The sequence below is a fragment of the Kogia breviceps genome, chromosome 9 (genome assembly GCF_026419965.1).
Source record: "Kogia breviceps isolate mKogBre1 chromosome 9, mKogBre1 haplotype 1, whole genome shotgun sequence".
Taxonomy (NCBI): Eukaryota; Metazoa; Chordata; class Mammalia; order Artiodactyla; family Physeteridae; genus Kogia; species Kogia breviceps.
This window is the reverse complement of record NC_081318.1, coordinates 3,206,728-3,231,579: the sequence shown is the minus strand read 5'-3', so window position 1 is coordinate 3,231,579 and position 24,852 is coordinate 3,206,728. Positions and strand designations below refer to the sequence as shown.

At 50.8% G+C, this 24,852-nt stretch overlaps 1 protein-coding gene across 1 annotated transcript in view; it reads right to left on the bottom strand.

Annotated features, from left to right (window-relative positions):
• The window catches only part of PAXIP1 (PAX interacting protein 1), a 54,710-nt gene that overhangs the window by 11,475 nt on the left and 18,383 nt on the right, over window positions 1-24,852 (bottom strand). Inside the window, 11 exon segments of the mRNA XM_067041757.1 lie at window positions 3,040-3,208; window positions 4,259-4,361; window positions 5,448-5,518; window positions 6,670-6,713; window positions 7,919-8,103; window positions 8,522-8,643; window positions 9,261-9,398; window positions 10,296-10,391; window positions 17,126-17,220; window positions 17,710-18,118; window positions 23,415-24,065. Of these exon segments, the coding sequence (XP_066897858.1) occupies window positions 3,040-3,208; window positions 4,259-4,361; window positions 5,448-5,518; window positions 6,670-6,713; window positions 7,919-8,103; window positions 8,522-8,643; window positions 9,261-9,398; window positions 10,296-10,391; window positions 17,126-17,220; window positions 17,710-18,118; window positions 23,415-24,065 (2,083 nt within the window).

Here is a 24,852-nt window from a genome sequence, read left to right as displayed (position 1 = left end):
CTAAATGCAACGTGTGATTCACAGCTAGGTCCTTCAGCTCTAAGGGGCGATGCTGAGACAATGGGCGGGTGTGAATGGGGACGAGGATGTCTGAGGACGAGGCAGCAGCGACGGATCCACGTTGACTTCCTGACTGTGGCCGTGTCGCGCCATCTACAAGAACGTCCTTGTCTGTCTGCAGGAAACACGCGTTGAGGCGTTGGGGGTAACGGAGCATTATTTGGGCAACGGACTCTCTAATGGATCAGGAAAAAGCAGCTATGTCTGTACTATATAGGCAACTGGGTGATTGATCGTTTGAAAAAAATTTTTTTTAACTCAAAAGCCAAATTGGTTTTAAAAAATATCCATAAAATGTTAAAAGATGGAAGAAAGTAAGAAATGAATCAGAATGCAGAATTTCAGACACTAACTGCCAGAACTAATAACCTAGGGTTAGTATTCTTCTTGAGAAATTTCAGGAACAACCTCAAAATGTAAACTTGGCAAAACAAAATGTCTCAAGTCTGTAGTAAAAGTAAATGACCAGTTTACATGACAACACAAAGGGCACAGCACAGCCAACTCAAGAAGAGCAAAGCTGGAGGACTGAGAACCCGACTTCCAGACGCACTGTAAAGCTCTGGGTGAAAGGACAGAAGGGTGGACACAACGAGAGCTCAGTGCAGACCCCCACTCCGCCTACGAGCACAGGCAGCGAGTGCAAGGGGACAGACAAGTGGATGTCCACACACACACACACACACACACACACACACACACACACACACACACACACTGAATCTAGACACAGACCTTACAGCTTCACAAAAAGTAACTGAAAACAGACCACAGATCTAAATGTAAAACACAAAACTAAAACTCCTAAAAAGGTAACAGGAGAAACCAAGATGGCTCTGGGTACAGCGATGACTCGATACAAAGCCAAAGGCATGATCCACGGAAGAAATAACTGACCACCTGGACTTCATGAAAATCGGACACTTCCACTCTGTCAAAGACAATGTCAAGAGAATGAGAAGACGGGCCACAGACTGGGAGAAAATATTTGCAAAAGACACATCTGATAAAGGACTGTTTGTTACCCAGAATACACAAAGAACTCTCAAAACTCAACAATAAGAGAACCCAGTTAGAAAATGGACAAAAAGATCTGAACAGATGCATGACCACCGAAGATATACAGATAGCAAATAAACACATGAGAAGACGCTTAACATGGTATGTCATCAGCGCAATGCAAATTAAAACAAAAATGAGGTACCACCACACAACTCTTAAATTGGTCGGAAACTGACAACACCAAATGCTGGTGAGGATGTGGAGCAACGGGAACTCTGCCGATGGGAAAGCAAACCGGTACCAACGCTTTGGGAGAGTTTGATGGTTTCTTACAAAACTAAACCTACTCTCATATGATTCAGCAGTCTCACTGCTTGGCATTTAGCCAAACGAGTTGAAAACTTACATCCACACAAAAGGTGCACACAGAACACAGCTTTATTCGTAAGTGCCAAAACCTGGAAGCAACCGAGATGCCCTTCAGTAGGTGAGTGGATAAATAAACTGAGGTCCATTCAGACAGTGGGATAGTCTTTGGTGCTAAAAAGAAATGAGCTAAGAAGACACAGAGGAAACATAAATGCATGTGACTAAGAAGCCAACATGAAAAGGCTGCATCCTGTGTAATTCCGACTATACGACAATCTGGAAAAGTTAAGAAATCCTGAAATTTGAGGGATCAAATATGAAATGTGTTTGACTATTCAATACTGAATATGAAATGTTTATAAGACCAGAACCACCTTATAAACCCTCAGAAGTCAACAAAGCAAACATTAATAAGGCCATAAAGAAATGAAAGTCAGCTAAAACTGCCCATCAAATATGAATTGTTATAACTTTCATAAACAGATAAAAAAATGTTTGTTTTCGCAGACTGGTAAGCTTGATAAATTAAGCAACTCAAATTTCAATTAAAGAACAGACTCTCTCCTTCTGAACTTCATAACTCTCATACAAAATTGAGAGCTAATCTACGTTTATGGTATTGTTTCTACATTTTTCTTCTGCTGCCTGCATCGTTAGGTTTTATATTTCACTAGTATCTTTTAAGAAAAAAATTTCTAAAATCTCAACTGAAAATTTCTAAACACTACATAATACAGCTGATCCTCGTTATCTGTGGATTTCATATTTGTGAATATGCCACTAGGTACAATTTATTTGTAACCTCAAAACCAGCGTCTGTGGCACTTCCCGCTGGGGCCAACATGGCACTGCTCGCCATGGTTCAGCTCATTCTGAGAACAAGGGTCCTTCTGTGGTCCATTTAGTGCTACTTTCTTCACATTTTTGCGCTTTTGTCAGTGATTTTTGCTGTTTAATGGGCCTATAAGCACAGTGCTGTCCAGTGCCCTGAGGGCAACGGGCTGTAATGTGCCCTCACAGAGGAAACACACGTGAGACGAAGCTGCAAATCTATTCCGCGGAGAAAAGTCACTTGGAGTCGTATTCGCTCTGTGCTGATTAGCAAGGCTCTAAAAACACTTGGGTGCACTGACTAATCTAAGAAAAAACCTATCTCTAAGTGTCACTGCCGGTGACAGGATTTCACTTTCGGTGCCCTGGATGATGGGAGATGGGCGAGGGAGGGACGCACTGAGCCTCCCACCTGCCCCGACGTTCCCGGGCTGTCGCCGGGCTCCCCGCCGTGTGCTGTACGGCATGTGGAATCTCACTCGACATCCAGCATTCCAAACAAAATACACTCAACATCAGGAAACAACACGGCAGGGCTGCAGAACTTCTCCTTCCCCGAGACCTTCCAAATTACCAAAGCCTCTACTTCATGGTAAAGTGCAAAGATACCAATCAAATGACTGGAACATGGAATAAGTTTATGAATTTACATGGATAAATAACAAAGAGTTTAAAAATGAACTGGATGTTTGCTGGGATGAAAATGGAGATAATGCCAAATTAAATGGGTTTTTTCTTGAAGTAAGTTCACTGAGGTACGGATGCTGTGCTACTCACCAATGAACTTCTGACACTTGAAACACTCCTCCAGCCACTCCGGAGTCACGATGTGCTTCACTACGGAGATGGCGGTCAGGAACTTGACGGTGCGCGTCACCTTGCTGGAGATGAGGTGGGTGCACTTTTGCGCAGACTCGGCGACCTCCCCACCAAGAATGTAGAGCTTCTGGGGGTCACGAACACAGACCAGAGGTGAGAGCTAGGCCTACAGAGCCGCACACGGCCTGGGACGCGTCTAAGACTATGAACAGAGTCCTCGGCCACGGAAAGTGGTGCAACTGGTAAAACCAAAGCCACGCCGTTGTAGGAGGAAAGTGAAAACTAGGATTGGCAATGTACATTTCCCTAATCAATGCTGTGCAGATCAAGATTAAATAAGACATCCCCATAAATAAGTAAAATTCTGAAAACAACGCAGCTCGTTTCATAAGGAGCAAAGCTGCCCAGGCTTTCTAAGCTGAAATGAGTGTTATTGAGGCACTTTAAAATACTGTCTGTATTTTTAAGAAATGATGACCTAAGAACTGACTGAGAAGACATAAACATACAAAAGATGATCTCTTTAACTATACTCAATTTTAAAAGTAAAGAAAATAAATTATACTAAACATATAGTAGCATTTATAATTGTTTCTTTTCCTTAAAAAAAAAGGAAAACGTATGAATCCATGTAATACAGGTCAACTCATACTCTTAACCATCACCCTCCCCTGTCCCCAAAATAACAAAACAAAATCCCATAATCCCTCCTGGTGTTACTTCCAAGAAGTCTATTTATCTAAATACACAAATACACCACTGCCCCTTGGGCCTACCTTCCTACCCAAGAAAACAAGTCTTCAAAGACCGTGGATTCAATCAGAAAACCCGAAGAGGCACAGCTACTCTTTTAAGCTAATGTCTTTATGAAAATGATGTCCGAGTGGGCTTGCTAATAATGTTCACATGATTACAGAAATGGTTCTCAGTCTACTCAGCTAAATCGTTTTTCTCCTAATAAGAAAGCGAGTATCTAAGTGTGAAGCAGTAGCAAGAATGAGGCGGGAAGTCAATGATGAGGTAATGATGACACGCAGTTTATCGATACACACTATAAACACTTATAATACGATATTCCTGATTAAATGTTAGTTTAATTAGACTGCTGGCCTAAAGCAAATATAAACAGAAAGGAACATTCCTAAAAATCCTTATGCAAAATAGAATAAAATTTCACCTTAATATACTGTTGAACTTGAGCAGGCTCAAATCCAGTGAAAAGCACAAAAGGGGTCAATTCCGCTGTTAACTTCTTCGTGGGAGGTGGTATATCTTCGATTCTATAAAATACACGTAGAAGACTGCCTATTATTTACTTAAAAATGTTCTTTAGCAAACAAGGGATTTTAATAGCTTTAACAAGCTTTAAGTGTGTGTGGTTTTCTTTCCTTAAAGGGAAAACTCAATGACTTACCTGCTCTTTTTTTCTTTCCCACCATTTACACAAAGTCACCCCCAAAAGTACTCTGTGTGGCACCTCCAAGGGAAGCAGCCAATCAATGCTCCACTTCCTCATCAGTCCCGCCCCCACCCTCTCACTGGCCTTGCTGGTCCTGAAGAGTGGGAGGGGCCCCCACACCCCGAGGGCTCTAGTCCTGTGTCTTCCACCTGCCCCGTCTCAACCCAGAAGGCACAGAACAAAGCTGTTTGACTCAAGCACACATTTTAAATTAAACCTCAGTCTTTTTCATTTCTTTAAATTTTCTCAAATCCTATTTTTAGCTTATATTTGAGAGTCTATTCAATTATGAAAAATTTATTTGTGGCATTTTAATGACATATATAATCACATAATTAGGCTTTTACTAAAAAATCCAATAATTCCCAGATTGTATAGATGTGAGGAATGGCAGGAGGGAGAGCCGAGGGGCAGGGAAGAGAGGAAGACCCTCGCTTAGCACGGCCTGGAGGGCCTCTGGGTTCTAACGAAACCGCCGGCTTCTCTTTACCAGGTGAGCCCAGCGCAGGTCTGCACACAGCCACCCCCCACCAGCCCGCCGGGTCAGGACGCAGGCTCCCGGGCCCACACCGAGGACGCGTGGAGCGGGTTCAAGTCCCCCACCCCCATTCCACCACAGCAGCTCATGTTTTACACACCGTGGGTTCTGGTGCGGTTCTGGTTAAAGGAGAAGATTCAACTGTTTTTTTAATGAGAGGAAAAAACACTGGCCATTATTCCCTGTTTATCTCGAGCGATGAAATGAGACGTGCCACGACAAAGCTGTGACGCAGTCAGCAAATCCTCCCGAATCCTGTTCACTGCGAACATTTCAGGAACTTTCCCAACTGCCACCGTTTTCTAAAACAAACCTGTAAAAGCTCATCAACCATTTAAAAAAAAAAAAAAAAAAGGCGACTCTTCATACCTGGCTCTTTTGGAAGAGGGCTGGATATTAGCTGCTTCATTCTGCTTCAGTTTGGGAGGCAGTCGTACACCCTGTGATTAAAATACGGTTTACTTTAATCAGTCTCCCCAGTAATACAGTAGCTTCCGAGAGCTTTCCACTTACCCCGCTGCGTACGAGACACACGCACCCACCGCGCCTCCCCAGCCGAGAGACAGACACACGAGAGCCTTCCAGGGAAGCCCTGGGCTGGCGCCCTCCTTATTTACCAGACCCAGCGGTTCTTTCAAACGCCTTCACCCTCCCTCTGTTCACGTCACGGATTTAGTCCTCAACCTTGAACTTTTCAGAACACTTTTCACTTCAAACATTTTGTCTTGTGTCTCAGTTTGGAATTTGGAAAACATACTCATTTGCAACTACATATGCCCAAAACGAGACCCTTCCTGAACCGTCACCCATGAGGGTTCAGGACGATCAGGTCACAGCACTCTGGAGGGCGGGGCACGGTGCTGAAGGCCGCTCTGGTCCCCAGGCGCGGGGCACCCACGTTCCTGGAACCAGCTGGAGCCCCTGGCCTACGGACACGCCGAGCCGAAGGGAGGCCGGTGCCCCTGGAGGAACCCCCCAGTCAGCCTTCACCCTTGCCTCACCTCTATGCAGACCTTTGTCCACAAATACACTGTTTTACTACTTGAAGCAATGACCTCTCAATCTGAGATGAGAGTGCCGACGGCCCCCCTCACTTGTTTCGTAACAAACAACTGCCGGCCTTCAGGTCCAGAACGGTCCCTCCTGAAGGTACCCTATCAGAGCTCAGCCAGCGGGCTGGAACCCCACCTGGGACATGCGGGAACGGTCCCATCACGGTGAGGTCCGGGCTCCTGCAGAGTGAGCTGTGGGTCCAGGGCTACTGCACTAATGCCTCAGCTCTTGCCTCCCTGACCCTATGGAAACACATCGTCTTACTTACTCAGCTCTCCGATTCTTTAAAGCAATCGTATAGCTCTTTGAAGTGATAACATTCCTAACGTGTATAAATATGAATAACTGACAATATCATCAATTAAGAAAAAACGATGCAGCGTATACTAAACAGCTACGACAGGCGAGAAGATACAGCCCTCATTTGTTATGGTGACAAACTACCAGAAGGATTTTTAATTTACAAATACAAATGTATCCCTCCTGCATGTGCATAACACACAGTAACAGCCAAAGTAAGGTTATTAGCTTGACATACCATCAGCAACTCTGCTGACACTTTCAATGGAACTCTCCAAGCATCTAAAGAGAGAAACGGGTTACTTTTCAGATACACTGTATAAATAGATAAGCCGTGTTACAAAAGCCTTTTCATGACACATACACACACTACTATATGTGAAACAGATAACTAACAAGGACCTACTGCAGGGCACAGGGAACTCTGCTCAGTACTCTGTAATGATCTACATGGGAAAAGAATCTTAAAAAAAAAAAGAATAGATACACATATAGGTAGAACTGATTCACTTTCTGTACACCTGAAACTTACACAACACTGTACATCAACTATCCTCCAATTAAAAAGAAAGGAAAAAAGGAAGTGTATCGTCAACAACATCAACAACACAAAAAGCCCTTTCAGGAGCGGGTAACCCTGAACACACGGTGGCCTGGCGGACAACCTTTAACAAGGGGAAAACGTGAGGCCGGTTCCTCAGTGGCTGCACGGCGAGGGGCGGCGGCTCCCGGGACGGCCCGCAGGGGCCTCGTTCTGCGCGAGGCGGCCCTGAGCAAAGCAGGAGCACGCAGCACAGCGCAGGCTGCCCGCCCCGCGTGCGCGGCCCCCCCGGCCCACTCTGGGAGCCATACAGTCCGGCTTCTAAGAAACCGACTGCGACGACGGGGCTGACACCGAGGGCCACAGCGCGCCGGGCGGTGACTGTGCTCGGCACCGAGGGCGTGTGTCCGCTGAGGACGGGGTGACGTCACAGCAGCAGGAGCGTCACAGGGAAGCAAGCAGACCACAGCTCAAAATGGAGAGGAGCTTCCTCGTGACTGCAGCCGTTCCAACCGGAACTTAACAGGCTCCTTTGAGAGCCAGCACGCTCAAGCGGTGTTCGAATTGAACGCCCGTTTTCTGGAGCAACGTTCAGTTCAGTAACTGCAGTAACGTTAAGTGCTGTAGTGTGTACAGCTGGGCTAGTGATCCTCCTACGAGTTTCGCGCAGCTGAAGGGGAAGTGGGCGACGGCTCACGGGGCGCCTGGCACAGACCAGAGCCGGCTTGAGACAAGATCAGCAGGCTTCCGCCCGTTCCTTCTACCTCCGAGAGTCCGTTTAAAAAAAGCAAACCAAAATACACACCAACAAAAACTCCTGGGCAGAGCGTAGAGGAAGACAGTGTGGTGAGGAAACGGGAAATGAAATCAGAATGATGAGGGGGCCGAAGCCAAGACCGGTGCTTAGTACGCAGGCTGGCGGCAATGTGGAACCGGCCCCGCTTACCCAGAAGGTTTGAAACCAAGTGCGGAGCCGGGGCGAAGGGGTCCTGCAGGCTGAAGGTGGTGTAGCGGCCGTACTGAATCTGCCGCAGGGCCTCCAAGTTCCCCAGAAGGATGTCTCCCAGCCACTGGGCGTTCACGCACGGGATCCTCCACTCTTTGGCTTTCTCATACTTTAAACCGGTTGGTCTTTTTTTTGGTGGGGGGGGGGGGGAGAGAAAACACATTTATTAAATGATAGAGTTCTGTGTTCAAATAGAACAAATTTATATTCAACAAAGCCAGTCCACATTTTCTCACACTAGAAATGGCAGGGATGTGTGTCTGTACAGCCGACCCTGGCTGGTAAGGAAGCGTACACGAGATCAGCACTAGGCCTGCCTTTACCTTACTGCTGTTACCCAGGCTACACTGCACCTGGTTCATCTAATTTCATTCTTCTGCCAGCACTGTCATAAATATCGTTGCTATCCTGTTAACAGACGTTGATTTTCACACGCTAATTTCCGTCACAAAACTAGGATATATTAAGAAATACGGAACTGCTCAAAGAGCCGCGGCGGTGCGTGTAAGCTGGGGGCTCGGCGCGGCGTCCGAGCGTGCTTACTCTCTGCAGATGAGGACCGTGTTGCTCCGGCACAGGTAGCCCGTGTACCGGGCACCCGCCAGGCAGGCCATCAGCTTCAGGTCGTCCCTGTCGCCGTCGACAAACCCGGTCACGGAGACGATCTAAGGGGGAAGAGCAAGGAAGGCCAAAATACAGTGACAATTTAACCCAGTCAATAAAACTCCTCTTCTGCACTTCAGTTGTTTAACAGACACACGTGTTTCCGTTCTTTGGCATCGCGAGAGGTATCTAGTGACATCATCTCTAAGAATGTCGAAACCAGAACTTTGTTAATGGTGAAAATGTTACACACACGGCCAGCAAGGGGATGGAAAACAAACATACCAAATATGGGAAAACCATTTTGTGTTACTATGACACCGTTCAGATCATCTTAATGAAGTTATTCTATTAAGCATATAAATATTAGTCAGTTCTTCTTACTGATCCCAATTCTGAGCTCAGCTCAGTGGGAGAACCCACAAGTGATAACGTCTGGCCAACAGCGGCCACTTCTGGTGTAAGTCGCTTGCTGTACTTCAGGAATTTATAAAACGGTGTCAAAGACTTAGGAGAATCAATGCAACAGCGACCGCGCAGGAAGCCGCGACTGTTACAGGAGAACGGAAGGAAATGAGATGCCTATCGCGTTCGGCACCGGCCGGTGGGCCGTTCACAGCCCACGGAGGACACGGGAGCAGACGAGCCCACCCGGCAGAGGAGAAGGGGTGAGCCTTACGTGCTGGGAGCACGGCCTCCCCCCGGGCGGGAAGGCCACGGGGAAGTGTAGGGCCCGATGGGGCGGCACGAGCCGCTTCTTCTTCAGCACCGCGTTCAGCCAGTGCGCCGTGACACACCTCTTCCTCTCCTTCACCGCCTGCAAACGCAAGAGCACGGGCTGGTCTCGGGGGCTTTCACTGCAGGCTAAACACAGACTGACTGTAAGGCGGGACAGCTAACAAGGCCACCTTTAATGGGAGTCCTATAAATAAAGGAATTTCATGAGCTTAGCACTCAATTTACTGAGGTCATCAACTGCAACAGTGTCACAGGTTAATTTTAACACACCCCGAAAACGTTACTGGCCACCCCAGAACAAGAGCCGACCACGGGGAGAAGAGCTACACGTCTGACAAGCCTGGAAATAACTTCAGTCGTGGAAGGAGATGACATTTCTGATCAAAATTAAAACCGCCCCATGAGAACACAGAGGGTCCTGCACATAAGTCATGAAAGAACGTAACTGCTCACCTAAAATTCAGCACAGGGCACCTCCCCACAGGCACCACTACCTACTCTGTAACCGGGGTTCCTTAGAGGCCGTGTGTCACACACACTGACACCCGTCTGTCTACAAATAACATTTGTAAGAAAAGAGAAGAAATGAACCTTCAGGGGATGAGAGCAGGTAATACTGAGGAGGAAGCGTCTGCTCTGCAGGAGGACAGCAGCTCCGGCCTGCATACGAATCCCGCAACAGTTAAGAAATCCTGCTTCCGCAAGCTCTTTGTCCAGTGTGGCCCTGGACTGGCGCGGAAGGCCGTCTACCCTCCCCTAGCACCGCCTGGGATTCTCCCTTCTCCATTCCTCACAGACAGCGAGGCCTGGTGGCCACAGAGGTATCTATCTATCCATCCCACCAGAGGCCGAGGAGAATCAGCAAGAAGCAGCTTTCTATTTTCAGAGGTAGAAAGGAGTCCTTTCCAAACACGCAGCTAACACCGTCCAGAGAAAGGGGCAGACGTGGTCCCGTCGCCACCGAGCCCCCACTCACCTGCGCGAACAGCCCGCTCACTTGACTCTCGCAGAGCAGGTGGGTGCAGCGGCTCGAGAACGTGGGCTCCACGGCACCTCCGTGCGCCTGGATTATCTAGACACGCACAAGACCCAGAGTCGGTGGAAGTGCTCAGGGGAAGAGGGAATTGTAATTTCAAAGAAGACGGCTATGGAGAGAGTCCATTAGACATTTTCACAGTCTTGTTCCCCCCCAAAGTAGAAAAGACACGTTATCGTTATCGGTTCTCTCTACGGACTTTTCCACCCTGCGCTGTACAATAACAATGGGCTTTAACACCAGTTCATGGGAATTTCCAAAGGAAAAGTGGAATGCTCTTGCTAAAGCAGGGCTTCTCAACTGGGCACCACGGACGCTTTACACCAGCTGACTCTGAGCTGCGGGGGCCGGCGGCACCCCGGACCTCTCCCCCCGAGACGCCAATGACACCCCCCCCAGCTGCGACAGTGAAAAATGTTTCAAACGTTGCCAATCGTCCCCCGGGGCTGGAATCACTGCTTTTCAGAAACTTTATTCTAAAAAGGCGGGGGGGTGGGGGGGGAGGTCAAAATGAAGTCTGTGAACACCAGAAAATTAGTTTTAAAAACAGATTCAGGGGCTTCCCTGGTGGCGCAGTGGTTGAGAATCCGCCTGCCGATGCAGGAGACACGGGTTCGTGCCCTGGTCCGGGAGGATCCCACATGCCGCGGAGCGACTAAGCCCGTGAGCCACGGCCGCTGAGCCTGCGCATCGGGAGCCTGTGCTCCGCAACGGGAGAGGCCACAGCAGTGAGAGGCCCGCATACCGCAAAAAAAAAAAAAAACAGATTCAGTTTTTTGGGGTGAGGGGACTGTCCCGTACCTCGACTGCAGGGGTTACATAGTTGTGTGGTACGAAGGGGAACTGGTCAAAATTTACAACGCTGTACACGAAAAGAGCAAGAATTTTATATATTAAAAAAGGCCCGCCCCGTGAAACAATTCCATTTATGACTTTTTAAAATTTTTTATTAAAAGAAATGTTTTTTAAACTGGAGTCCAGTTGATTTACCATGTGGTGTTAGTTTCAGGTGTGCAGCACAGGGATTTAGTTACACAAACACATACAAATCCTTTTCTTAGAATACTCTTTTCTGTTACGGTTTATGACACAGCACGCTGAACGCAGCTCCCTGTGCGCTACAGCGGGACCCTGCCGTCTGTCCGTTCTCTGCGCTCTCTCACCTGCACCTGCTGACCTCCCACTCCCTCCCACTCCATCCACCCCTGCAACCCACTGCTTCTCGGTGACAAGTCTGTTCTCCGTGCTCATGAGCCTGCTTCTGTTCTGTAGATAGGTTCATTTGTGTAGCATTTTAGATTCCACATCCAAGTGATATCACATGATATCTGTCTTTCTCTGTCTGGCTTACTTCACTCAGTATGATCATCTCGAGGTCCATCCATGCTGCTGCAAATGGCATGATTTCATCCCTTCTTATGGTTGAGTAATGTTCCGCTGTAGGTATGTACCACGTCTTCCTTATCCATTCGTCTGTCGACGGACATTTAGGTTGCTTCCACGTCTTGGCTATTGTGAATAGTGCTGCTATGAACACAGGGGTACGTGTCTTTTTGAATTATAGTTTTGTCCAGGTTTTTGCCCAGCAGTGGGACTGCTGGATCACACAGTAGTTCTAGTTTTAGTTTTTTGAGGACCTTCCATACTGTTCTCCATAGTGGCTGCACCAACTTACATTCCCACCAACAGTGTAGGAGGGTTCCCTTTACTCCACACCCTCTCCAGCATGTTATTTGTATTTGTTATTTTTAATGATGGCCATGCTGACCTGTGTGAGGTGGTACCTCATGGTAGTTTTGATTTGTATTTTTCTCTAATAATTCGTGATATCGAGCATCTTTTCATGTGCCTATTGGCCATCTCTATGCTTACTTTAGAGAAATGTCTACTTTAGGTCCTTCTACCCATTTTTCGATTGGGTTGTATCATTTGCAAAGATTCTCTCCCAGTCAGTAGGTTGCCTTTTCATTTTGTTTATGGTTTTCTTTGCTGTGCAAAAGCTTGTAAGTTTGATCAGGTCCCATTTGTTTATTTTTGCTTCTATTTCTACTGCCTTGGGAGACTGACCTAAGAAAACATTGGTATGATTTAAGTCAGAGAATGTTTTCCCTGTGTTCTCTTCTAGGAGTTTTATGGTGTCATGTCTCACGTTTAAGTCTTTAAGCCACTTTGAGTTTTGTGTGAGGGTGTGTTCTAACTTCACTGATTTACATGCAGCTGTCCGCCTTTCCCAGCACCACTTGCTGAAGAGACTGTCTCTTCTCCATTGCATAGTCTTGCCTCCTTTGTTGAAGATTAACTGACGGTAGGTGTGTGGGTTTATTTCTGGGCTCTCCATTGTGCCCATTGATCCACGTCTATTTTTGTGCCAGTACCACGCGCCGCGTTGATTACTGCAGCTTTGTAGTATTGTCCGAAGTCTGGGAGGGTCATGGCTACTACTTTGTTCTTTTTCTTCAGGATTGCTTTGGCAATTCTGGGTCTCTTATGGTTCCATATAAATTTTAGGATTATTTGTTCTAGTTGTGCAAAATGTCATGGGTAATTTGATAGGGGTGGCATTAAACCTGTAGATTGCTTTGAGTAGTATGGCCATTTTAACAATATAAATTCTTCCCATCCAAGAGCATGGGATAGCTTTCCATTTCTTTCAGTCATCTTCAATTTCCTTTATTAATGTTTTATAGTTCTCAGCCTGGAAGTCTTTCACCTCCTTGGCCAGGTTTATTCCTAAGTATTTTATTTTGGGGAGTACGATTTTAAAAGGAATTGTTGGGCTTCCCTGGTGGCGCACTGGTTGAGAGTCCGCCTGCCAATGCAGGGGACACGGGTTTGTGCCCCGGCCTGGGAAGATCCCACATGCCGCGGAGCGGCTGGTCCCGTGAGCCATGGCCACTGAGCCTGCGCGTCCGGAGCCTGTGCTCCGCAACGGGAGGGGCCACAACAGTGAGAGGCCCGCGTACCGCAAAAAAAAAAAAAAAAAAAAAAAAAGAATTTTTTTTTTACATTCCCATTTTGATATTTCATTATTGGTACAAAGAAATACAACCGATTTCTGTATGTTGTATCCTCCTCCTACCTTGCTGAATTCATTTTTGTGTGTAGTCTTTAGGGTTTTCTGTATGTATCATGTTCTATGAATATAGTGACAATTTTACCTCTTCCCAATCAATTCGAATACCCTTTTAATTCTTGTCTGATTGCTGTGGTTAGAACTTCCAAAACTATGTTGAATAGAAGAGGTGAGAGTGGGCATCTTAGTCTTGTTCCAGATTTTAGCAGGAGGGCTTTCAGCTTTCCACTGTTGAGTATTGTATTGGCTGTGGGTTTGTCACAAATAGCTTTTATGATATCTTGGTCCCTCTATACCCACTTTGGTAAGAGTTTTTATCACGAATGGATGTTGAATTTCGTCAAATGCTTTTTCTGCATCTATTGAGACGATCACGTGGTTTCCGTCTTTTCTTGTGTTGATGTGGTGTGTCCCACTGACTGATCCGTGTACGCTGAACCATCCTCGTGAACTTGGGCTGAACCCCACTTGGTTGTGGTGTTATCATCTTTTTTACGTTTTGTTGGATTAGGTCTGCTAATACTCCGTTGAGCATTTCTGCATCCATCTATGTTCATCAAATACACTGGCCTGTAATTTTCTTTTTTGGTAGTGTCTCTGTCTGGCTTTGGTATCAGGGTGATGGTGGCTTCACAGAAGGTCTTCGGGAGTGTTCCCTCCTCTTCAGTCTTTCGGAAGAGCCTGAGAAGGATTGGTGTAAGTTCTTCTTTGTATGTTCGGAAGCTCCCTTTCTGTCCCGGCTGATCTCGCTGACAGGGAGGGGGCCTCCCAGGGTGCAGGAACCTTTCCTCTTTCACAGCTCCCTCCCAGGGGCACAGGTCCCATCCTGATTCCCTTCTCTTTTTTCTTCTGTCCTACCTCAGACCCTTCAGAAGTCCGAGGTCTTCTGCCGGCGTCCAGTGGATGTTGTGTGAGAGCCGTTTCCACATGTAGATGTGTTTCTGATTTATCTGTGGAAGGAGGCGAGCTCCATATTGGGCTCCTCTGCCATCTTGATCCCCTCCTCTCCATTTACTACTTTTAAAATTTGATTTTTATGTTGATTAAAGTGATGCATAAAAACCAGCAATTTGCTATCCCATTCACTTTCCACTCCCCTAGGGCTGCCATATCCAGCTCTTTAACTCCTTCTTCTGGTAATTATGAATATATTATAACTAATACATTCCATGCTATTTCTTTGCTTTTTAGCTTTAGACGTTATCTACCAACCTCCTACTGTGGAGGCCACCTTCCCCCCAGAAACTAAAACACACACGCGCGCCTTCCTAATTTGGTTCTGTCACAGTCCCTATTTCAAGCAGCCTTTGGGATTCAATACAGTACGGCCCACCACTGGTCTATCAGGGCACACCTGGACGAAGTTCCTTTCTGCTACCAACTTTTGCTTTCCCTGGTGTTAACGAATGCCTCATTCCCCTCTGTCTCACCTGTCTTTTTCTTAGCTTTCCATGTACTTTTCACTAGTTCTTTCCCAGACTCTTCAAAGAAACGCAACATGCTGGCTCAAAGGCATGTCTCCTGACGCTCCTCCCTCCGGGGGCTGGGCCAGACCAACAGAGCACGGCCGGCGATGGCACGCGGCCTCAGCAAAGCCACGGAGGAGCCAGCACCACGCTGAGCGGACTGGCTCCCTGGAGAGGCCCGGGGCGGGGGGCTGGGCCCCCCAAGAGCCATGGGGGCGGCATGCTAAGCCGTTCCTACAGCCCCGCAGAGCCCTCAGATGCAGCCTCCTGGGGGCCAGGGCTCTAGCCACCCGCTAAGCTCCTTCAGGACTTCCAGCCCACACAGGAACCACAGGGTAGTAGGCGTCTGTTGTTTCAAGTCACTGAGTCTTGGGGAGTCGTCACACAGCAACAGAAGACGAATGCAGTGGTGTCACCTCCGCTTACCACGGTCCAGCCCCTCTAGCGACCTGTCTCCTCCACCCCGTGCCGTCCCTCCCAGACGCTGCCCCCCGCTCCAGTGCTGGCTGGTCCCTCTCCACCTGCTCTCTCACTCCTGTCTGGGCCGCCCTGCACCCTCACCCTCGGAATCCCTTTCCATCTCTGGGTCAAGCCCCACCCTTGGCCACACCCTCCTCTTGGCTGGCACGGCACGTCTGTAAGAACAGCACACGGCAGGCACAGTGACTCGGGGAGTCTGAAAATATCTTCATCCCACGGTCTCATCTGACTGACGGACTGGATATGGCATTCCAGGCCGGGAATCACGGGCTGCCTCTGACAGCCAGACACCCGCCCAGGTCCCGCTGGTACGCGTCCTCGGCCCTGAGCCCAGGCAGCCCTCACACGCTGTGCCTTCACGGCGGCCTGAACAGCGCCCTCTTCTCTCCTTTCAATCTGCAGAAACGCCCCTCGGTTGTAAGCGACCTTCTTTCAACTTTCTTGCCTTCATTTCCTCTGTTCCCAAACTTCTAGGATTTAATTTTGGACCTCTCGGACTAACCCTTTAACTGACAAACAAAAACAAAACCCCCCAAAACCAAAAGCAAGCCTCTTCGTATCTCTGAATTTTGTTCCACTTTTTTTTTTTCGGGATAGTTTCTAAATATCATTACCCACTACACTTCCATAATTTTAAAAAAAAGGCTGCCGCTGTAACTCTCAGACAGGCGTCTGTCTCCTCCCTGGCCCCTGGCGACTGGCCTCCTTCGGGTGCTCAGCGCTTCCCAACCAAGCCCCAGCCCAGCCACCTCCCCGGCCCCCCGTGCCCAACATCTCACGGCCACACGCGCACCTGCCCACGCTCCACACGCTCTCAAGACGATGCGGAGCAAACTCCGGTTCCTGCGACGTGCCAGGTAAGTCGGGTCTTAGAAGGGACGGCCTGGCCTTGGTCTCCAGCCCTCCGTGCCTCTTGGACCCCAAGCCTGACCCCGGACCCTGGAGTGCGCCCCTTCCGCAGCCCCGCGGCCCTGCCGACGCCACTCTCTCCACCGGGACCCCCCCCACTCCTGAACTCTTACTCGGCCTCGGCCTCACAGACGGGGTCCTCTGCTTAAGAAGCCCCCGCCCCGGCTGGCGCCCCTCTCCAGGCTCTCCAGCACCCAACGCGCTGTTCACCGTCACCTGAGCGTGCGGCTGTTCCTCCACCCGTCTCACGGTTTCCTCACTCCTGTTCAGTCACCAGCGTTCCCTAGGTCTGACACTGCCTGGCACATGGCGGGAGCTTAAACACCAACAATGCTTACAGGGAAGCCCACTGAAGAGGCATCTGAAGCACACAAACTCATGTTTTTAAAGAAAATTGGACTCAATTTTGATTTGTGGCACTGCAAGAGCAAGTGGTTACTTTTCCTTTTCTTTAGAGGCCACTGTGCAAACTAATAAATCGCAGTGCCACACCTGGGCTAGAAGACACCGCGGCCCCTTCCAACCACTCGCCTTTGGAGATCAGGGATGACACAGGTACATACAAGTCCAGGGTCCCAACCCGAGGGCACCAAAACCCTATCTTCTTCCCACACCCACGGTTATATACAAGTCATCCGTGCCACTCAGAATTTCAGGACTGAAAATAACCTTAAGAATGAGAAAGTCCAACCTTTTCCCCTTACAGTTGGGAAAACTGAAGCCCAGATAGCGGATCTGCCCAAGGTCCCAGGGGATGTTAATAAAAACGCCCATAACACCTTCAGATATTATATGTATGTGTATACGTATATGTATGTGTATCTGCATCTCAGTAACCTTACCCTTTTCCAGGTGGCCAGCAGCTGTTTGTCAGACATCTGCTCTGGATAATCCGCAATTGCAAACACACATCCCAGTAGGAAGCCTTCTTCTGGAACTAGAATAGAAGCATACAAATTAAAGTCCCCACCCCATGAATGTGTGCACAAAACATAAACAAGCTCCTTTTGCAGAGTTCGATATGAATGCGCGAAGCGAGTCACGCTTGACCATCACGTACCCACCAGTACGGGGAGGACCTCTGGCATACTGCTGCAAGAGTAGTTGCTCGCCTGTCTCTACGTTAAGTGACTGAGAACATGAAACCAACGGATTCTGCCTGGGCACTGAGCAACCCGAGCTGGTCCCTGCGGCAGCGCCTGACGTTCTATGGACACCGGTGCTCGCTTCAGGGTGTGGCGTCCCAAAGTACCAAAGAAATCTAACTGTTCCACCCTCCTAACGATAGCCTTTGTTAGGTAACGAGACCCCCATTCCCCATTTTCTAAGAGTTATTTTGGCATGAATCCTTACCCTACCTGCAAACACTCTCCAAGTAAGTACAGGACTTTTGGGAGAAAAAGAAGGAAGAAACCACATTACTAACTCTCTACTGCTGGGTCGTGCCCAAAGAGCTGGTGCTGCGGCTGGCACGGCGGGGCCTGGGGTGTCTGCGCTTGCATCTGCTGCTGCTGGTGCAGGCGCTGGAGCTGCTGCAGGTGTGCGAGCTGGTGCTGCAGCGCCTGCTGCTGCGGGGGGAACTGAGGCTGGTGGGCCTGCGGCGGCGGCCGAAACGGATGCGGCGGTGGCGGGTAAGGCTGCTGCTGGAGCTGCAGGGCCTGCTGGGGCGGCAGGTGCAGGACGGGCGGCGGGGCCGGCGGCGGTGGTGGCGGCGACAGATGTGGCTCCGGGGTCGCTTTCGCCTGGCTGAGCAGCGCTGCGTTCGCATGGCCCTGCTGGCCGTGGTTCACCTGCGGCTCTAAGGTCTTTGTCGGAGCTGCGAGGGACTGTAAGATCTGGAAACAGAAATCAGGCGAGGTGGTCACGGGCAGCTGCTGACGTGTGCTCCCCGGCCCCCGTCAGGAGGGCGACGGCACACCCTACACGCCCGTCAGCCAGACGTTCGCTAACCGGACGGTGCAAACACAACTGCCGTTGTCTCCTGTGCACTAAGCATCACCAGTCTCAGGGAAGCAAATGAATTCATATTGTGAGACATTTTCACCAAAATGTGAAACGGACCTAGGTGAAGTGGAATAAGCTCATGAGTGACGGCTGCCCGACATGAGCACACGTGGCTGATGTGCTCCAGAGCAGGGGGACGGGTGCTGCCCACACTGCCCTCGCCGGCCCCGGGGCGCGGCCTTGTCCCTCCGGGGCCCCCTGCTGCCCGGCCGTGAAGGCACCGGCAGCCAGAGAGCCTGACCCCAGCCTCCTTCCCACAGCCGCCGCTTCCCAACGGAGCAAGGGGTCCTGCAGAGGAGGACGCAGAGACCCCACCCGAGTGAAGGCACGGGACACAAGCCACCCTGGAGAGCAGCCGCCGGCCCCGCCCGTCTGCAGTCGTCCTGCTCTGCCACACGAACAGGGGGCGGAAGAGACACCAGCACTAGGTTTGCTTGCGTGGTCGACCTTCCCCGAGCTGAGAGGCCCTCAGCACAGCTGGTACACTCGCCTGCCTCAGAGGTGATGGGAGCTCCACACGTGCGGCAGGACACCTCAAGCTAGAGAACCCCGCCGCCAGCCAGCTGAGGTTGAGCTCACCCTCCCTCCCAGGGACAGGAGTCGGCCCGAGAGCGGAACAAGCTGCAGGGCGGGAAGGGGCCGGACCGGGACCAGGAGACACCAGCTTGCTGAGCGTCAGATCGCCATGTCATTTTACTACCCTGCGCAGCGCTGGATGGAATAAAAGAAACGTGTCATACGATGAATTTTCCCAACATGCTCAAGTAAAAATTGGAAGCCAACTTCTCATGGTCAAGGAAACCAGAAACAAACAGATTTTACCAAAAGTCAATCGATACAATTTATCCCTATTAAAACATCCTTGTCATTTAAATAAAACTCCAGAAATGCAACTTTCACATAAACCAAACCTATACAAAAATCTCAAATATGTTTTTGACATATCTCTTGCACTTAAAACAGACTCCAAAACATAAAGGTTATATAATTTGCAAGAGTAACAGACTTTGGATTTCGTGGTGAAATAAATTAAAATTGAATTAAGTTAAACTCAATCAGCCTAGAGGTAAGACATCTCTATAAGGAGACTCTTTGGGTACTTTGAAAACTCCTCAAGTTGAGCTCTGAGCAGGAAAAACAGTTTTCAATACATTTGTAATTAACAGGATAACTAATTCTTCTCTACGCAAGTGTTAAAAAATACCAGTAAAGTGGAGGGAGAAATGAACCTCACCACATACCCTGCCCAAGTATACAGAACACCATTTGGGATGCTAACATTTCTGTAGAAAAGCAGGCGGGAGTGGGGAAGGGACCCTGCCTGGCTATCTGTAGATGGGCCACGAGCCCATACAGATGACACTGGTCTGGCACAGGGGTAATGGGGTCGGGGTGGGAGGGAGTTAACCATCACTTTACAGCCCGTGGTAGCATTAAAATTTAAACTTTTGCACGTATGTCACTCTCTCGCCCCCAGAAGTAAACAGCCTAGGCAATTTGATACAGCTTGCCCCCCTGCCATCATGAACAGGGCGGACCTGACTGCTGGAGCTCGTGATGGCGTCAGGTGGGCCGGCAGGAACGCCCGGGGCCAGGACGCAGCTGGAGGCCCCTTCCGTGGGCGACCATGATCTGAAGGGGCTGGGGGAGGCCAGGACGCAACAGGAGGGCAACTCAGAGCAGACAGAGATGCTGACAAGAGCCCAGACGGGCGGAGAGGTGGACGACGGCCTGGAAAGCCGTGCGTGCAGCTGGCCAGCCCGGCCGGGGAGCGAGGTGCCCCTTAGAACACCCCGCACACTCATCAGATGGCTTGTTCAACCCTCCGATCTGCCTCTGGCTGAGAAACTATGTCAGTCCTGAAGAATCAGAGAAAAAAGACTCTTAGCTGCTTGGGCACGTGAGCCGCCGTACTGCAAACGGCAATGTTTAGTGAGTGTCGAGGCTGCATCTTTCCCTCATAGTTGTCACAGTCCTTGTTTAAACTACTTAATACTGAGCCACAACGTTTTATACAAAACGGCATGATACACACCACTCGGCTCCTAGCCTCCAGAAATGTGCAGTCTGAACAGGAGTCTGATGGTTGCTATGTTTCCTCAACCCCCTGATCCAATTTTAAACCAAATCTTTTATTTCTAACATTTCGAAGGTTCATTTTCTTCACATCTAGCAGCAAAATGGCCCAGTGTTCTGACACCGCTGAAGAACCCTCAGAAGACCTCTTCGTAAGGGTTCTCCTTAGTGATCAAAACCATTGCCTCGCTAGAACTGGTCCCGCCTCTGCACGCGGCTGAGTAGATCAGGTCCGTCTTCTACGGAGGTCTGACCTGCAGGACGACGCAAAGGCAGAGATACGCCCAGCCCCCCCGCTACCCCCCCACCCCGGTGTAGTCAGCATTTCCATTTCCAATGAGATGAGTTTACCACTACATCCAAATGGAGGGAACTTGGGGTTTAAGTCAACATCCACTGTATTTGAAAAATGCGGAATCCGGTAGAAATGCCGTCACCGATCAGCAGTGCTTTCTACCCCGCCAGTGAACGGAATCCATCCAGTTCCTCCGCTGAGGACGGGGGAAGAGGCTTTGCACACCGGCTCCTGCATCCTCCCAGCGCCCCCGCGGGTCTCTGCCTGCCAGCAGGGCAGGTCCCCTGGATGGCCCAGGTCGCCTCTCCAGACCGGCTGGCCCTCCAGCCCCCCCCGCCCCCAACGTCTGATCTCCTCTCTGTGCTCTGCCTCTGGCCTGGCATCCACATCCCGCCAGCCCCACGTGCTCCGGCTTCCGACCACCTCCTCGCTCCCCGCGAGGCCCCTGCGGAACTGGGTGCTGACACGCGGGCCCAGGCGCCCACAGATGCACCCACTCTCTCCTGGGCTCCGTCTTCTCCCTGAGCCTTGGTGACACCATCGGGCGAGGCCTGGCCCTGCCATCCTCTGACCATCTCATCTCAGGGACCTCCTCCTCCTTCCCTCAGCCACTGGCTGCCAATCACCCTTCAGACTCTAACTCACCTCCAGGACCAGAGGGGTTAACACAAAGTGTGACGGGATGGAGTTCGGGAAGGCCGGAGTGTGGGAAGTGAGCACACACGTGGAGCCCCGTTCCACGGGGCGCAGCTGCTGCTCAGCCGTGAAGGATGGGCACCGCTCAGACTTCAGATGCCAGCTCCGTTCTACGACACCATCCACTTCTCAAAACAGCCCGGAAACCCCATCGTCACAGAGAATCTCACGATTTGGGCAAACAAATCCAATTTAAATTATCTGGGCCAAACTAAACGTGTTGAGCGGAACGCGGCCCGTCAGTGACTGGTGCGTGACCTCGCTCTCCTCCGCCTTTATCACCAAAGCCACCGCACCCCCAAAACTGCTTTCCCTTCCGGGCTGCCAGGTACCCATCACCGCGGGGCTGCTCTCCACGCAGCCCCACCCCTGCCTGGGCCAGAGCCCACTGTGCTCACGCTTGGTGAGAGCCCAAGCCGGGCTCAACAACTTAACACTGGCTCCCAACCGCCTGCAGTAACACGTCTTCCCAGAATCTCGTGGCGACTGTCGGAACCTCGTCCCCGAAGTCCCCGAGCCCCGTCTCTCCCCACACACTCTGCCCGCCTTTCTCTGGACGCCACCCCTCCAGTGTCTCGAGGACCAGGCACTATCAGCTGGGCACTGCTGAACCCGAGGCAGGGGAGGAACAGCGCTTTTCATGCATCTTTAACCAATAAGGACTCTTTGAAACCTCCCCCACCATCAGACTTGACTGTGGTGCTGCGACTCGTAATAAGAAGTACCAGGGCTTCCCTGGTGGCGCAGTGGTTGAGAGTCCGCCTGCCGATGCAGGGGACGCGGGTTCGTGCCCTGGTCCGGGAGGATCCCATGTGCCGCGGAGCGGCTGGGCCCGTGAGCCGTGGCCGCTGCGCCTGCGCGTCCGGAGCCTGTGCTCCGCAACGGGAGAGGCCACAACAGTGAGAGGCCCGCGTACCGCAAAAAAACACAAAAAAACAAATAAACAAACAAACAAAAGAAGTAGCTACTTGCCCACCCCGAGGGGATCCCCCAGTGGCTCCTTACATGGAAGACAGGACCCTACGTGTCAATCTCCACCCACTCACCTGAGTTCAAGTCTCACTGACTTTCCTCCCTTAGAACAGGGGTCCCCAACCCCCCGTTAGGAACCGGGCCGCGCAGCAGGTGAGTGGCGGGCGGGCGGCGAAGCTTCACCTGCCGCTGCCTGTCGCCTGCGTCACTGCCTGCACCATCCCCCCCACCCCCGTCTGCCCGCCCGCGGAAAAACCGGTCCCTGGGGCCAGAAAGGTTGGGGACCGCCGCCTCGGAACACAACACAGCAAGGTCACGCCTACTCCGGGGTCTTCACAGCTGCTGCCCCTTCACCCTCAGTTCTGCCCAGGGCCGCCTGCAGTTGAGACTCCGCTTAATTTAAGGGGCCTCCTCCCCCAGCGGCCCTTACAGTACACGACCCCTTATCACTGCCTTCCGAACACCTATGCTGACTGCTCCACCTGCAAGGAGGGCGGGGCCCGTCTGTCTCATTCACCATCTTGCCTCCGGAGCCCCAGATACGCAGGCGGGCCCACGCCACCCAGACGACCGCCTCTCCTTCTTCAAGTGAAAAACATTTACGCAAACTTTCAAGGTCCATCCTGTACCAACAGGCTCCAATCACAAAACTGTAAATTAAAATCAAGGCTCCATCGACAAGTGAATTAATTTATGTTATGCCATTTGTCTACCATGAAGTTCGGTATATTAGCAAACAAGGAACAGCTGGTAGCCCGCAGGCTTCTCTGCTGCCACCGCTGATGAACCCGCGCAACAGTGGAAGCCGTCTGCGGGGACAGCGCCCGCCACTGGCGTCCTGGTGCCAACTCAGCAGAGTCGGGTCTCCCACTATGTGCCGGCCGTCACCCTCTCGTACGCGGCATTTATGACACTGAAATACGTACACGTGTACATACACACAGATAAAGACCGTGGGACGTGCTCTCAGGCAAATAAATACTGCTTGTAAGATCCCTGTCCTGAAGCAGCGGAAGACGATAAAATAAAGATCTTACAAGACTGTAGACTCCAGCATTGAAACCTTTGCTCTGTAAAGGGTGACTTACGTGTGCTACGTTGGCCGGCCGGCTGATCTGCTGAATGTCAGCGTTATTAGTGATATTTCGCAACGTCCGCACAGCTGGACTCCAAGCAGCTATCACCTCTGACCTCTCGGAACTCTGGAGGTTTTGTCCTGAAGCCATTAAATTACCGCGGACCTCGGGGGGCAGGATGTTCCCTGGGACCGGCGGCACGTTGGCACACAAGTTGATCAAGCCGGGCTCCTGGCCAGGAGGCGGCCTGCGCTTCGCCGCCACGAGCTGAGGGACCTCCGCGGGCGTCCAGTTTAAATTCCTCTCTTGTTTTTCAGGTGACGAATCTGAAGAATCATCAAACATCAACTCCCCTTTAGACTTTTCAGTGTTCGATTTGGGTGAAAACTGCTGGTCACCCGAGGGGGAGCCTCCCTGAGAGCTGGCAGGGCTCGACTTCTCATCTGTGCTGCCCTCATTTTGGGAATCTTGTTCCTCGTTTTCCACCTCCTCCTCCTCCTCCTCCTCCTCCTCCTCCTCCTCCTCCTCTTCCTCTTCATAAATGATGAGACGAGGATGGTAAAGTGCTTCGTCCTTTTTGGTCTTCTCAGATATGCAATCCAGGACCCAGTCGGGCGTCACGATTTTAATACTTGCTCTCTTTAAAGCACATTCATATTTCTCCTGCGGGTGAAGCACAAGCACACAGAGAAACCACACCGCAAGTTTGATCAGATCTCCCGGCAGTGCGCACCGAAGCAAGAACTTTAGGAGAGGGATGCACCTCCTGCTGTTGCCACTTTACCCAGAGGACAAGCTCACACCCCTTTCAGACAGAGGACCCGAGACACAACGAACCGTGCAGCAACGGTCATAGGGCGGCCTCAGGTCGGCCGAATTAGCTTTTACAAAGGCAACTTTAGATAGCGCTGCACACAGCTAGGGACCCTAGCTAGAGGCTCTCAGGAACGCTAGGCAGCCTGCCGCCGACCTGGTTGTCACTGACTGCCACTCTGTGCGGAGTGTCACTGAAGACGGGGCACCTTCAGGGCCACAGGCAGCCCTGGGAGAGCGGGCACGCTCCTCAGTCAGGTGGGCGAGGGCTTGTCGAGCTCATTCTACCTAAGACACAAAGCGGCAACAATTCTCTGACCTAGTTCTGGACGGAAGTTAAACATGCACAACAGGAATACAACAGAAACGCAGCGCGAAGTCCCGTGGGCACAGGGCAGGGAGGCCTCGCTGGACACCGGGGTCCGGCAGGGTCTGGCGGGGGCAGTGAGCTGGGGGCACCGGGCAGGGGCGCTGACAGGCAGGCAGAGGGCAGAAAGGAAGGCACGCCCGAGGGAAAGGGACATGAGCAGGGAATCTTAAACGAGAGTGACGTGATAAAACGGCTTTAAAATAAACAAGTTTGGAAACATGGCTCGGTTAACCGACAGAGTCGGACCCACCTGCTCTAAAGCCTTGG